Here is a 15,249-nt window from a genome sequence, read left to right as displayed (position 1 = left end):
AGGTGAGGCATATGGTAACCCTTTGCCTCTCAACACCCTCTCTCACCAACAAACTCACAATTGCCGCAAGGAAAATTGCCGAATGTAACTATGGACTTTCTTAAAATGTTTGAGGCAAGATATGGCCTGTTCCCGTACTTTTTAAAGTGGTAAAAGTCGTAAAAGTTGTAAAAGTCGTAAACGATTTTCATATAAATTTTGTGTACGGGAACGCAAAATGTGTAAAAGTGGTAAAAATTGTAAAAACTTTTTAGTTCTGGAACAGAGCTTTAATAGCTATATTACATTACGTGTATTTTATGTGTATGTTTTGCATTTTTTTACATCTACATGTTGTACACATAGTGTGATCCATATAAAAATTTTCATCTATCAAAATGATGTGTGAACCCATGTGTAACTTTTTCGTTTTAGAGCCCTTCCTATTTTTGTATGTACAATAAATAGAAAACAGCTGATTTGTAGGTTATGTCACACAAAAAAACATATACTGGTGTAATAGCAAAAATTATAAATCATATGTAAAATGTCATTTTTCGCACACACAAAGAATTACACGAGGACAAAAAAATTAAAAACATACACATGAAATACACGTAATGTAATATAGCTATTATTAGGTGTTTCATTGGTCTTCTTCCCTGTTTTTTATTTCAATTTCTAATACATAAATGGTGCCAAGTAAAAGTAGAAAATGCTCATTGACTTGCAACATTATTTCTGATTCCTCATTTATATGCACAAAGACATAAAGTAATAAAGACCTGACAAAATGCATGCAACAAAAAAATGTTTACGAAACTTTGTATAGAAACATTACCCTTAACAGGTTGCAGTTAATTCAAAATCGCAACCAAGGAGGAACATTTCATGTAATATTATGAAATTTATGAATTCAAGGATCTATTCAAGAATAATTCTATGTCAAATGGATCGGTAAATTCGGTTAAATACGTAAAAATGTATACAAGAAAAAAATGTTAAATCCCCATATCGTGATATAACATTATGTTAAATTCAAAATCCATTCACTGAAGAATGATAGCAAACAAAATGTCTTATCTTGTTGTATTTATGTCTTTGTATGCATAAAAGGTTTGAGGCATTACCAAGTTTGGGTGTGTTCATTCTTCTCGGGATTTTCTTTTTTTTCGTTGCGATCACATTTCCAAGGATGTTTATGGTTTTGAAGTGCTCAGCATGGTACAATAATACAGGTAGCATTATCATGCCAGATGATGGTAACATAATAGCTTCGTTCCAGTACTTTTTTAATGATAAAAGTGTCAAAAGAGCAAACTGTCGAAAATGTGTCCCACATACACATTTTTCCAAAATGTACGGGAACGGAAAAATCGCAGAAACGTCAAAAAAACTGGAACAAATGTCAAAGTCGGTGAATCAACCAATCAGAAGCCGTCAAAGATGTTGCACATTTTTGCTCGCCCAAATTTGTCGTGTAAAAAGTTTCTAAAGAGAAAGCTATTCAGCGCCATTTTTGTTCAAAGAGAAGTGAACATTTTGCAACTTTTTGGTGTACGGGAACGCATTTTGGGGAAAATGTGCAAAATGTGTTAAATGTGTAAAAACTTTTTAGTTCTGAAACGAAGCTAATGTGTCAATTGCATTGAATTGATGTCAAATTTTGACATCTTATGTTGCCGATGCGGCTACCTGTGTATTTGTACCATGATGCTCAGGTAAAAATTCCTTTTAATTTGCAACATAAATCCTGTTTTTCCAGAACATTGTCTATAATCAGCTACCTAGTGTAAAATTTAAAAACAAAGAAAGTAATCCCAGGTCAGGCAATGTGCGCTTACTGAGAGCAAGTGAGCGAAAACTTCAATGTAAAATGCATTGCAATGTATGCTCACTTGCTCTCAATAAGCGCACATTGCCTATCCATGAAGTAATCATAAAGGGATAAACACTAATTCGGTTACTCGAAATACGACACCAAAATAAATAGCACTGTAGAAATTACAACCTTGGCATTCATTTCTGATAATTAGAGTTGCGAGCGTGTTTAAAAAGAGAAGAAACCTCAATCGAAACAAGATAAACTGTGTGAATGCGAATAGTAAAACTTGAAGCAAAATGCCCAGAGCTCTTTGTACAATTTATAAATGTATAGCTGCAACACGACGAAATAAAGAAAGGAAATGTGAAGTTTGTATTCGAAATCATACAAGAATGGAAGGTGATATGCAAAAACTAACAGAACTAACAGAAGAGTCTAATCGAAGAAACCATGCGCGAGTTGGTGGTGGCAATTGGGATTCATTTACCAGCTTTTTTAGTTTGGCGCTGAACAACCTGGATAAAATAGAAAAAGATTTTGCAGAATTTGATATCGCATTCCGTCGCAAATTAACTGCAAAGAAAAATGCTCTCAAAAAGCAACCGGCAATTACCTTTTACGGAGCCAACTGTGAAGAAGTGCGGGATCTACTAATCGATTTAATAGGTGATGACGAGTTTGTCCTGGATGTAGAGCCTCCTGCTTCACGACATCTCATGACAGTCATGCTTTTGAGAATGGAAGATTTGCCTAAAGCCCGCAATGCCTTACTGGAGCATGGTTACAAGTCAAAAATGCATTGTTTTGATGCCGAATCCAAGATACAACCACCGCAAAAGAAGAAAAATAAAAAGAAAAACAATGAGGATTACAAAAAGGTACTGACCTTGTATGGATCAGACATATTTATGGATGTGGTAAGCATAATTAAGAACGCAGTTGGCGAAGATCAGTTTCTCATGAGTCTATTCAGGGATGAAATCATGACCTTGCATCTTGTGAATGAAGGAGATGCCAACAAAGTTCGTAAGGCTTTACTTCCCAAAGGTTACCACATGCATATATCTGAAGTTTTGTACAATGTGGAAACTAGCAAAGCGGCAGTATCTGAAAGGGCCACAACGTCAATGTTACGAACACCATCATCATCAGCAGCACCATCAGAACCAGCTGCTATTAAGAAAGATGTTGATGTGGACGACTTCCAGCGGGTTTTTACTTTATATGACGTCAACTGCAAGGAAATGCGCAATCTTTTACTATCTGGAGTTTTGGGCGAATCTGACTTTTACATGGATGTGGAGCCTGAAGATCTTGTAACTGTCTATCTGCAGGAGGATGACAAATGGAGTGAGAACTGTAATCAAGTTCATAAAAAATTACTTGAAATGCCTCAGAATTTAAATATTCATACTTGGGATAGACCTCAAACCAAAAAGACAACTAATGATTCCGCCACATTTGACAATTATACACCAGCCTTGTCCGTCTACGGTGCTGAAAAAAATGATGTATTATTGGCAATATACCCTCAAATGCATCGATTTTATGCAAATACAGCGAAGAATAACGAGAAGGCCTTGCATCTCCGCAAAACTGTCAGTTTTGAGAAAGTCCGCAACACTTTACTTGAAAGATGTTATCATGTTCATACTTCGGATGCTTTGAAAGCCACAATGCCTAAGACAGAATCAGCTAATGGTTTAACAAAAGTGGTGGAATCTAATAAACCGCCAATGCTTGGAACAAAATGTGCTGCTGCTAAAGTAAAATCAACGGAAGCCGTTATGAACGAAGAGCAAGAAGGTGACAAGTTCCTGCGGCCTTTTACGGTATACGGTGCATATTGTAAGAAATTGCGCGATATATTATATGACATGGTGGGAAGAGATGGCTTCGACATGGAATATAAGCCCACAAATCTTGTGACAATTTTTCTTTTGAAGAATGACAAATGGTTGGAAAATGTCGATAAGGCTCGTAATGCATTGCTGGATAGTGGTCATAATTTTGGAAAGCACAACCTTCATATTTGGCAAGCACCACCACCCAACGTTAAGTTTAAAGGTGGCATAAGATGAATGTAGTGGCTGGACTCTGAAAGTTTTGAAATTTTGTCCACTGGTAGGTCTTGGAATGCTGATTACGCTAATATGTATATCATTCATGGGAAATCCGTATTTCCCGAGATATAGGCTTCGAAAGTTCCGAGAAACCATATGATTTTTGACAAAAAAATTATTTTTGAAAAAAATATGAACGCGTTAGCCCTGTTTAGCATCTGTCCATAGGAGAAAGTCTTAAATCCCGGCCGAAGGCCGGCTATTTTCGACAAAAAATTAATTTTTGAAAACTTTTTGTGAAAAAAGTTTCAAATCCAGCCACTACATTCAACATGCTCCTTAAAGGTTATTGGGTAAATATCAATATTGGAAATTATAAACCCGCTTTAACCTTATACGATACTAAAAGTTCGGATATAGAAAATGCGCTAATTAATGCAGTGGGCAAGGATAACTTTCTTTTAAGCCGCATAGATCAGAATTATATGGCTGTAAATCTTGTAAAGACGGCAGATTTGGAAAAAGTTCGCACTACCTTACTTGAGAAGGACTACGAGGTTCATGGCTCCGTAGATTTAACCAATACGGCAGATATTACTGATGCAGTTTGTGCGACACCTTCAAGCAATTTAGTGGAATCTAGCAAAGCGACAATACCTGAAGCAAAATGCCCTGCTGCTGAGGTAAAGTCAACCGTAGCCATTACAAACAAAGAGCAAGAAGATGACAAATTCCTGCGTTCTTTTACGGTATACGGCGCTAATTGTAAAAAATTGCGCAACATACTCTCAGGCATTGTTGGAAAAGATGACTTTAACGTGGTATATAAACCCACAAATCTTTTGACCGTTCTGCTTTTGCAAAAAGAAAAATTGTTGAAAAATTTAGATAAAGCTCGCAATGCCTTACTTGAGTGTGGTTATATTTTTGGAAAGCACAATCTTCATACTTGGCTAGAACCGCAACTTAAGGGTGATTGGATAAATACAAACAATCACAAATATAAAATCGCTTTAACTTTATACGATACAAAATTTAATGAAATAGAGGACGTACTAAATAAAGCAGTGGGCAAAGATAATTTTCTGCTATGCTTAATAAATCAGAATTATATGGCCGTAGAGCTTTTGAAGTCAGCAGATTTGGATAAAGTTCGCAGTACCTTACTTAAGAAAGAATACGATGTTCATATTTCCGTAGATTTAACAAATATTCCTGATGTAGGATGTGCTACACCTTCAAGCAATTTGGTGGAATCTAGCAAGGCGACAATGGGTGAAATAAAATCTACTACTGATTTAAGGAATTTGGCGGAATCCAACACAACAAAATGCCCCGCTGCTGTTGAAGTAAAGTCAACCGAAGCCATTACAAACATAGAGCAAGAAGATGACAACTTTCTGCGGCCTTTTACGGTATACGGCGCACATTGCAAGAAGTTACGCGACATACTATATGACATAGTGGGAAGAGGTGGCTTTGTAGTGGATTATAAACCCACAAATCTTGTTACCATTCTGCTTTTAAAAAACGAAAAATGGTTGGAAAATGTAGAAAAGGCTCGTAATGCTTTGCTTGAAAGTGGTCATAATTTTGGCAAGCACAATCTTCATGCTTGGCAAGCACCACCACCCAACGTTAAATCCAAAGGTTATTGGGTAAATATCAATATTGGCAACTATAAACCCGCTTTAAATTTATACGATACTAAAAGTTCGGATATAGAAAATTCGCTAATTATTGCCGTGGGCAAAGATAACTTTCTTTTAAGCCGAATAGATCAAAATTATATGGCTGTAAATCTTGTGAAGACGGCAGATTTGGAAAAAGTTCGCACTACCTTACTTGAGAAGGACTACGAAGTTCATAGTTCCGTGGATTTATCCAATGCAATGTCCAAACCCGATGCAGCAGTTTGTACTACTTCAAGCAATTTGGTGGATTCCAGCAAAGCGACAATACCCGAAACAAAATACCCTGCTGCTGCTGAAGAAGAAAAGTCAACCTTAGCCATTACAAACAAGGAGCAACAAGATGACAAATTCCTGCGGCCTTTTACGGTATACGGCATTGATTGTGAAAAATTAAGGAAAATACTCTCCGGTATGGTGGGAAAAGATACCTTTAACGTGGTATACAGACCCACAAATCTTTTTGCCGTTATGCTGTTGCAAAATGAAAAATTGTTAGAAAATATAGAAAAGGCACGTAATGCCTTGCTTGAGAGTGGTTATATATTGGGAAAACACAATCTTCATACTTGGCAAGCACCACCACCGCTTAAGGGTGATTGGAAAAAGACCAACAATTACAAATATAAAATCGCTTTAACTTTATACGATACTGAATCGAATGAAATAGAGAATGTACTAATTAATGCCGTGGGCAAAGGTACTTTTATTTTAGGCTTAATAACTTGGGATTGTGTGGCTGTGCATCTTTTGACAAAGTTCTCACTGCCCTGCAAGAAAAAAATAACAATGTTCATATTTCCATAGATTTGAGCAGCAATGCGGCGGCCATTCCTAATGCAGAAGGAAGTTTGGCGACAATTCCTGAAACAAAATCGTCTACTACTTCAACCAATGTGTTGGAATCTAACAAAACGTCAATATCTCAAACACCAAGTGCTACTGCAGACGTAAAGTCTACGCTAAATGAAGAAGGGAAAGAAAATCGCGAGTCCCCATCGAATGGTGCACAACAACACCAGGTTAAATGTTTCCATTGCCAAGGTACAGGTCACATTCCAATAAATCAGCAAGTGAGTGATAAGGCAGATGATGCCAGAGGAAAATTTTTAACTCCCACAAATCCCGAGAATATGACTGATGTCTCCAACACACCGATTCTCACGGGTCCACTCGAAAATTCACCTATTTCTTCAACCCCTAAAACAGATACAACGTTGCCAAAGAGACCCGTTGCAAATATGTACGAAGCATGTACCAGAAGATATGGTGATAATTTCATGGAAACTTTCATTATCCTAAGACAATTTGCTCCAGAATTTAAAAGAATTTCACAAGAAAAAGGTGAAGATGAAGCCATGAAGGCTCTAACTAGGACATTTTTAACTATCGACTAAATAGATATGTTAACATCCCATACTCAATGTTCCTGTTACAAAAGTTTTTGTTTTGTATTCTCTATGTATTGTTTCTAAGTATATTTAGTACTTATAAGTTTTGAATAATAAATTTGGTTACAAATGATAATACTTTTTTATTTATGTAAGAAAACGTATCAGTCGGCTTTGTCGACAGAGATATCGTCACCAAAAATGCCCGAAGACGAAACCCACACGCAAATCGAAATTCGTTTCTGATGGGATCTGATACATAAAGTTAAAATATGTACATTCTCTGGCAAAATTTCAAGCTACGTTCAAAAACAACGATAATATTCAAGAAATGACATTTCGGAAAATGGGATAATATTGCAGATTTTGTTGTAATGACGGATCCCAAAACCAAGCGTTTCCGCTGTTTCTGTACCATTGGGAACCCCAAATGCAAAATTACAGCCTATTCGGGTTAAAAATAAAGTTAAAATCCTTAAACACTTGAAATCAGGTGGTACCGCTATATGTGGGCTATTACAAAACCTGTATATATGTCCATCACTTTTAGTGAGGAAGTTTCTGTACCAATGGAGGTCCCACTGCCAAGTTACAGTCAATTCGGCCTGAAAATGAAGATAAAATCCTCATAATACTTGAAATCGGGTGGTACCGCTATAAGGGGGCTATACCAAAACCTGGACCTAGAAATCCCAAATGACAGCTAATACGGCCAAAAATGAAGATAAAATCCTCAAAATACCTGAAATCGGGAGGTACCGCTATATAGGGGCTGTAGGAAAAATATGGGCCCACATTCATGTATTGTCATCCAATTCTGAAAAGTGTGCAAAGTTTCAGTTCGATTGGTCAACTGCAACTGTGTCAAAATTGGGTTACCAGATTTGAATTGCAATTTAAATAAAACACCGTTAAACACTGTAATATAAACCGATCTTTGTTTTAATTTCATATTGTAGTATTAATAGTTAGAGTAGTGCTATTTTAATTGATAGCTAGTGTAAGTAGAATTATCTTGTAAGCAATTAGTATCTAAGATAATTCAGATAATTATGTTACTCTCTTGTACATAAGAGAGTGGGGCGTTGTTGTTATTATGTGTGGGGGCATTGGTGATAGTGATCGACCAACGAGGTTATTAAAACCAGTGATTACAACTAGTTCCAATAGAGACACACATAAGAACAAACGCACCCCGCTCGCTTGCAATAAATAATTGTGAATAGAAAATAATAAAGAAGACGAAATAAACAATTTTAAACAAACAGTGTTCCCCTTTAATAAACGCAAGCCTACTACATTTTCAGAAGTGGGATAGGAAAAAATCGCCTACAAAGTGAAAATATAGACTTTTTTTTCTGTTTCCTGACACCAATAAATTTGTTTTACCTAAAAAACAAAATAGAACGAAATAGAGAAAACCTGTTTGAAATGAATAGCGTCACAGCTAAGCAACAACAAACATCGTGGACGGCCACTAAAGTGCCAACAACAACGTCAACATGCAGAAAGATCGAAATGCAGAAAACAAATACAGAAAATATAACGGCGCAACACAAAAAAATAATTTTGCCATCAGACAGTGAAGAAGAGGAGAGCGGGGTCGAGTGCGAAAAAGTACGAAATAATGTTGAACAAAAAGTGGAGAAAATACATGATATTGAAGAACATGCAGAAATACACTTTAAGTCGCGACTTGTTAGTGGCGCACATACAAACAAATTGCCGATACAAAAAATTAGAGACACCCACGAATTTTTGAACAAAATTGCCGAAAATGAGGAGAAAGCTACGGCGATAAAACTGAAGAACAAAGAAAGAGTTATTGAATAATGAAAATGAACTTCTGAGACGAGAAAAAGACATTTTAGCGAGAGAAAATATACTGCTGAAGCAAAATTTCAACACCAACAACAACAAAACTACAGATGACCACATTTTTATGAAATTATTAAGCAATTTTATTCCGAATTTTGACGGAAGCGCAGACGCAAATTTTTGGGTACAACAATTACGAGGTTTGCAGCAGCTTTACAACCTGTCGGACGACAAGTTCCGTGTGTTGTTCGCTATGAATCTTACTGGCAAACCATTGCGTTGGCTGCATTCCAGCCGCATCACAATGTTAGACGAGATGTTTAGTCAATTTTGCCTGATGTTTGGCTCAAACCACAGTAAGCTAGAGACCAGAAGGAAGTTTGAACGCCGCGTGTGGCAATTTGGAGAAAACTTTGCTAATTACTGCGATGAAAAGATACAGTTGGCCGAAAAATTAAATCTTGAGGAAGATGAACTGGTGGAGTATATAATCGACGGCATTCCTAATGTGCAGCTCCGACGTCAAACCATCATGCGGCGAATTAACAACGTCAACGAATTATGTAAATCCTTGGCTGCGATCAAATTGCCGAGAGGGAACGAGTTAAAACGGGAGCCACGGAAGGTGGGCGATGTAAAGAGAGGTGTTGTCACCGACAAAGCAAATCGTGTGGTGGCTACGTGCGGAAAAAATAGAAATAAAGGCGCAGCAATGAGTAACAATGATTATGTAAGATATTTTAATTATAGTTTTAGTGCCCCATGTAAAATTTATTTTCCTTTGGAAACGTTAATTGATACCGGTAGTCCAATTAGCTTAATTAGGAGAGACGCGTTGCCAGTCGGAACACAAATTTTTCCATTACCACAAACGAATTATTATGGCTTGAATTTTTCACATTTGATAACATTTGGAATTTCTTTTTGTTTTTTAAAATATAACAATAAAAGTGTTGAAGTAAAATTAGTGGTAGTTGATAACGGTTCTATGAAATATTCGGTGTTGTTGGGACGAGATTTTTTGAAAGAAACTCACAGTAAATTATTGTTGTTTGGTTGTGAATCCGAAGTAGAGCCAGAACAGAATATTATGAACGAATTCGAATTAGGTGACAAATCGATAGCCACTGAATCTAATTTAGATCAAGAATGTGCAAAATTTGAGAACGACATATTAGCGATAGATGTATCTTCAAATTCTACAGACTTCAACTTGAAAGTCGGTGATGATGTGAACCATCATATTTTGCGGGAATTAAATGTTTTATTTAAGGAAACTTATGTAGATATGAAACGTCCTGAATTACCAGAAATACATTACGAAATGAAATTAATATTAGAAAATTCCAAACCTTTCAACTGTCCTCCGAGACGACTTTCCTATGCTGAAAAACAAGAATTACAGAAAATTTTAGATGATTACTTGGAAAAAGGAACAATAAGGTCGAGTGAATCTGAATATGCCTCACCCATAGTGTTAGTGAAGAAAAAAACTGGAGACCTCCGAATGTGTGTAGATTTTAGAAAATTAAACAAAATTACAGTTAAACACAACTACCCAATTCCTTTAATCGACGATCTTTTAGAAAGCTTAGCAAACAAAAAAATATTTACTAAACTAGACCTCAAGAATGGTTTCCATCACGTTTTTATGAGTGAAGATTCCATAAAATATACAGCGTTCACTACGCCGCTAGGACAATATGAATTCCTGCGTATGCCTTTTGGACTAAAAAATGCTCCGTCAGTTTTTCAAATGTTCATAAACAATGTATTCAAAGACCTAATTAGAACAGGAGATGTCGTGATATATTTAGACGACATTATGGTCGCCACATGTGACCTCAAACGACATTTAGAAATATTAAGAGAAGTTATGTTGAGACTGGTACAAAACAAACTGGAGTTGCGTTTAGATAAATGTGAATTTTTGCGAGATAAAATCAAATACTTAGGATATACGATCGACCAAGTAGGTATACGAGCTGATGATAAAGGTTTAGAAGTCATAAAAAATTTTCCTGTGCCTGATAAAGTACGCTCAGTACAAAGTTTCCTTGGCCTTTGTTCATATTTCCGACGCTTTATTAAAGATTTTTCAATTCTCGCTAAACCACTTTATGACCTAACCAGGAAAGATAAAAGGTTTAGTTTTGGGAAACTTGAGCTCGAAACTTTTGAATTGTTAAAGGGTAAACTTTTAGAATCCCCAGTTTTAACACTCTATGACCCTTCCGCCGAGACAGAACTACATTGCGACGCGAGTGCGTTAGGTTTCGGGGCTATCCTTATGCAAAAACAAGAAGATAAAAAATGGCACCCCGTATTTTATTTTTCAAAGAGAGCTTCGGATGCTGAGTCTAAGTTTCACAGTTACGAATTAGAAACCTTGGCGATAGTTTATGCTCTTAGAAGATTTCGCGTCTATTTATATGGCAAAACTTTCAAAATAATTACTGATTGCAACTCCTTGACTTTAACCTTAAATAAGAAAGAGTTAAATCCAAGAATTGCTAGATGGGCATTAGAATTACAGAATTTCGACTATGTCGTCGAACATAGAGAAGGAAAGCGTATGCAACATGTAGATGCATTAAGTCGTTCGTTAGACATTATGATTGTAGACACCAATACTTTTGAAGAAAATTTAATCATCGCTCAAAACAAAGATACCGAAATTGTAAAAATTAAAGAAATGTTACAGACAACTGACCATAAATATTACGAGATGAGGAATGGCGTACTATATAGAAAACTTAAGACCGGAAAATTGCTTTTTGTTGTCCCTGCTCAAATGGAATCCCATGTTTTGTTTAGGTACCACGACGAAATGGGACATGTCGGTATTAACAAAGTTACAGAATTAATAAATAAAACTTACTGGTTTCCTCATATAAACAACAAGGTTAAAGATCACGTTCAAAACTGTTTAAAATGCATAGTATTTTCCCCTAAAAGCGGTCCTGTTGAGGGATTTTTACACAATATTCCAAAACCGACGAAATTTTTCGAAATGATACACATAGATCATTATGGACCCGTAGATAGAGACAGTTCAATGAAACACATATTCGTCGTTATCGATTCTTGCTCCAAATTTGTCAAGTTATATCCCACGAAAACTACAGCTACCAAAGAAGTAATAAATGCTTTACGTGAATACTTTAGGTATTACAGCCGACCGCGATACATCGTTTCTGATAGAGGGTCTTGTTTTACTTCGAATGATTTCAAAAAATTTGTTGAAGACAATGACATCCAACATATTAAAATAGCTACGTTTTCACCAGAAGCAAATGGTCAAGTAGAACGGGTTAACAGAAATTTAGGCCCAATGATCGCAAAACTCATAGATACAGAAACTAATACTACTTAGGTAAAAACATTAGAAACCGTAGAATTTGCGTTAAACAATTCCTGCCACAGGATGATTAATGAACATCCTAGTGTAATGTTGTTTGGTGTAAATCAACGAGGAAAAATTTCAGATCAGATTAAGGAAAATATTATGAACGAAGATGTTAGAGATTTAAATTCAATAAGACAAAGTGCAGATGATAGACAACGTGTCGCACAACAATACAATAAAAATTATACAGACCCCAAAAGAAAACAACCGGTACTGTACAAACATGGTGATTATGTCGTAATAAAAAATATTGACGCTACTATTGGTACGTCTAAGAAATTTATGCCAAAATTTAAGGGCCCGTTTGTAATAACAGAAATACTGGAGAATGATCGTTACGTTTTACAAGATGTAGAAGGTTTCCAGCAAAGCAGAATACCCTATAAAGGAGTATGGGCAGCACACAATATGAAGCATTGGCATAGGGGGTCTGGTCAGTTAGTTCAACATAATTTACAATGTTCACAGCAAACCGAATTGTCTCCTAGTCCAGTTACAGAACAACATTCAGAACTACCTATTACAAATAATGATAACGTTCCATAAGGCAACCGTAGCAGAAAGAGTCAGGTGATCTTTATAGTCAGGATTGGCCGAATGTAGTATTAATAGTTAGAGTAGTGCTATTTTAATTGATAGCTAGTGTAAGTAGAATTATCTTGTAAGCAATTAGTATCTAAGATAATTCAGATAATTATGTTACTCTCTTGTACATAAGAGAGTGGGGCGTTGTTGTTATTATGTGTGGGGGCATTGGTGATAGTGATCGACCAACGAGGTTATTAAAACCAGTGATTACAACTAGTTCCAATAGAGACACACATAAGAACAAACGCACCCCGCTCGCTTGCAATAAATAATTGTGAATAGAAAATAATAAAGAAGACGAAATAAACAATTTTAAACAAACAGTGTTCCCCTTTAATAAACGCAAGCCTACTACAATATTCATGTATTGCCATCCAAATATACGTTATAAAAATTGCGCCCAACAATTAAAAATTATACAAAAAATAAAGAAACACAACAACAAAACAATAGCAAAACAAAGAAACAAAAAGAATGCGACCAAAAAACCCGATAACCACAAAAAATCATTCACAATAGCCACTTGAAAATAATAGGTGTGTCTTTTTACGTGATAATTTGTAATAATTATTACGAAATGTTACTAAATGCTGTCTTTTTACACAAAAGTTCAGTAAAAGAGAGCGAATTGAGAGAACAATTTTGGCAGTTCCTTGCTGAGAAATTGCTAAAAGTTGCTGAAAGAAATTTTCCCAGCAACATTTAGCAAGTTCGATCAGCTGATTTTTAATCATATGCTAATGGTCAGCTGCTCAATGTTTATCTTATTTTTGTGGAAAAATACGAAAAATATTACGATTCAGCTATATTTATTGATTATTTTATAAATATATTAATTATTTTTTATTTATTTTCTTCAAATTGAAGAACTTTTTCATTGCTTTGGAGGTAGTTTTTCTTTCTGGCATTGGCGCCAATGATTTTGTTTTGGTTATCGACTGTTATCTTGATAAAGTTTACTAAATGCTGTCTTTTTACATTTTTTCTCTATTTTCGTGTCAAAGAGTAAAATCTCTCTTACTCTCTGAAAAGATGTTACTGAATAATTATTATTTATTAATAAAAAGTAAGGGGCCCAAGACAGAACCTTGGGGTACCCCACTATCTACACCCCGAACACTTGAAACTAATCCATTAAAATCTACAAACTGAAAACGATCAGATAGGTAAGAGAAAACGGCATGTAACCGTGTTATTAAAGTAGAATTTTGTTCTTAACTTCTCAATCAATACTATGTGATCGACTTTGTCAAATGCCTTAGACAAATCCAGCGAAATTAAAACCCCATTATTGTACACGTCGACTGCCTCTCTAATCGTGTCAGTCAAATGCAGCAAGTGAGATACCGTACTATGATTACGCCTGAAACCATGTTGAAAAGGATTGAGAAGCCTCTGGTCGTCAATAAACCTCAACATTTGCCGTTTCATTAGATGCTCACATACTTTTGAGAGAGCTGGAAGTATACTAATAGGGCGCATATTTTCAATAGAGTGTGTATTCTTCTGTTTGGGTATTGGTACTACTCGTGCAGTTTTCCAAGCACTAGGAAAAACAGATGTAGTAAATATAGAATTGAAAAATGAAGAAAGAAATTGGGCACATACGGATATATAATTTTCAAAAATTTAACCGGTATGCCATCAATACCCGTAGACTCTGACTTAATAGAGTGCAACGCAATAAAAATATCCTCTTCAAATATGCAGTTGAAAGAAAAGGTAGAATGATCACCCTGATAACCAGACAAATCTACCACATTAGAAAGAGGTACAGATCCACATTGAAAAAAATTATCATTAAGTTCATCAACATCTATTATATTGTCCATTGGCACCGGGTCATCACCAACTAATCCACCAGACCTTAACTTAGACCAAATCTGGGAAGAATTCATACCTTTAAATACGTCCGTAAAAAATTTTCTCCTCTCGTTCCGAAGAACACACTTTGCTCTGTTCCTATAAGAACGGACATCGTATATACTCCTTATATACCAAATCCCTTAAGGATCTGGCCAACAAAACAGAATTTGATTTAAGCCAATTATCATTAGAATAAGAGACATTATTCTTTATAACGGGGACAAATGTAAATAGATCTGATACAAGAGAGTCAATAAAGTCTAGTTGTTCATTGACACCTGACGTTAAAAGAAAGGCATCAAAACTGACACCAGATAAATAGTCCAAGAATTCTCCCCAATTAATATGCTTGTAGTCTCTATACTCAATAAAAACATCACGTTGCAATAAATCTACTTTTATAGAACCAAAGACAAGGGCATGACGAGAAATTGAAGGACATTGTACTTGCGAAGAAAACTCCAAATAACTCGGGTTGCTTAATAAACAATAATCAATTAATGATGTAGATGAATGTGCCACATCAAAGTAAGAAGGCAATGAATTGTGAGCTACTGTCAACCCCAATCGTGTACAAACACCTCTCATCCGATCAGATCGAGATATATCAAATAAATTG

The 15,249-nt window shown here is 35.8% G+C and overlaps 1 protein-coding gene across 1 annotated transcript; it reads left to right on the top strand.

Annotated features, from left to right (window-relative positions):
* The first annotated feature begins 2,024 nt into the window (after window positions 1–2,024).
* LOC141404903 (uncharacterized) lies at window positions 2,025–6,982 on the top strand. The gene is made up of 2 exons (XM_073988731.1): window positions 2,025–3,871; window positions 4,213–6,982. The coding sequence occupies exons 1-2, from the start codon at window positions 2,101–2,103 to the stop codon at window positions 6,363–6,365; spliced, it is 3,924 nt and encodes a 1,307-aa protein (XP_073844832.1). The 5' UTR covers window positions 2,025–2,100; the 3' UTR covers window positions 6,366–6,982.
* The last annotated feature ends 8,267 nt before the right edge of the window (window positions 6,983–15,249 follow it).

The sequence above is a fragment of the Musca autumnalis genome, unplaced genomic scaffold (assembly GCF_047663935.1).
Source record: "Musca autumnalis isolate F117 unplaced genomic scaffold, ASM4766393v1 scaffold_5, whole genome shotgun sequence".
Classification (NCBI taxonomy): domain Eukaryota; kingdom Metazoa; phylum Arthropoda; class Insecta; order Diptera; family Muscidae; genus Musca; species Musca autumnalis.
The sequence above is the reverse complement of the archived record's forward strand: the minus strand, read 5'-3'. Positions and strand labels throughout refer to the sequence as shown.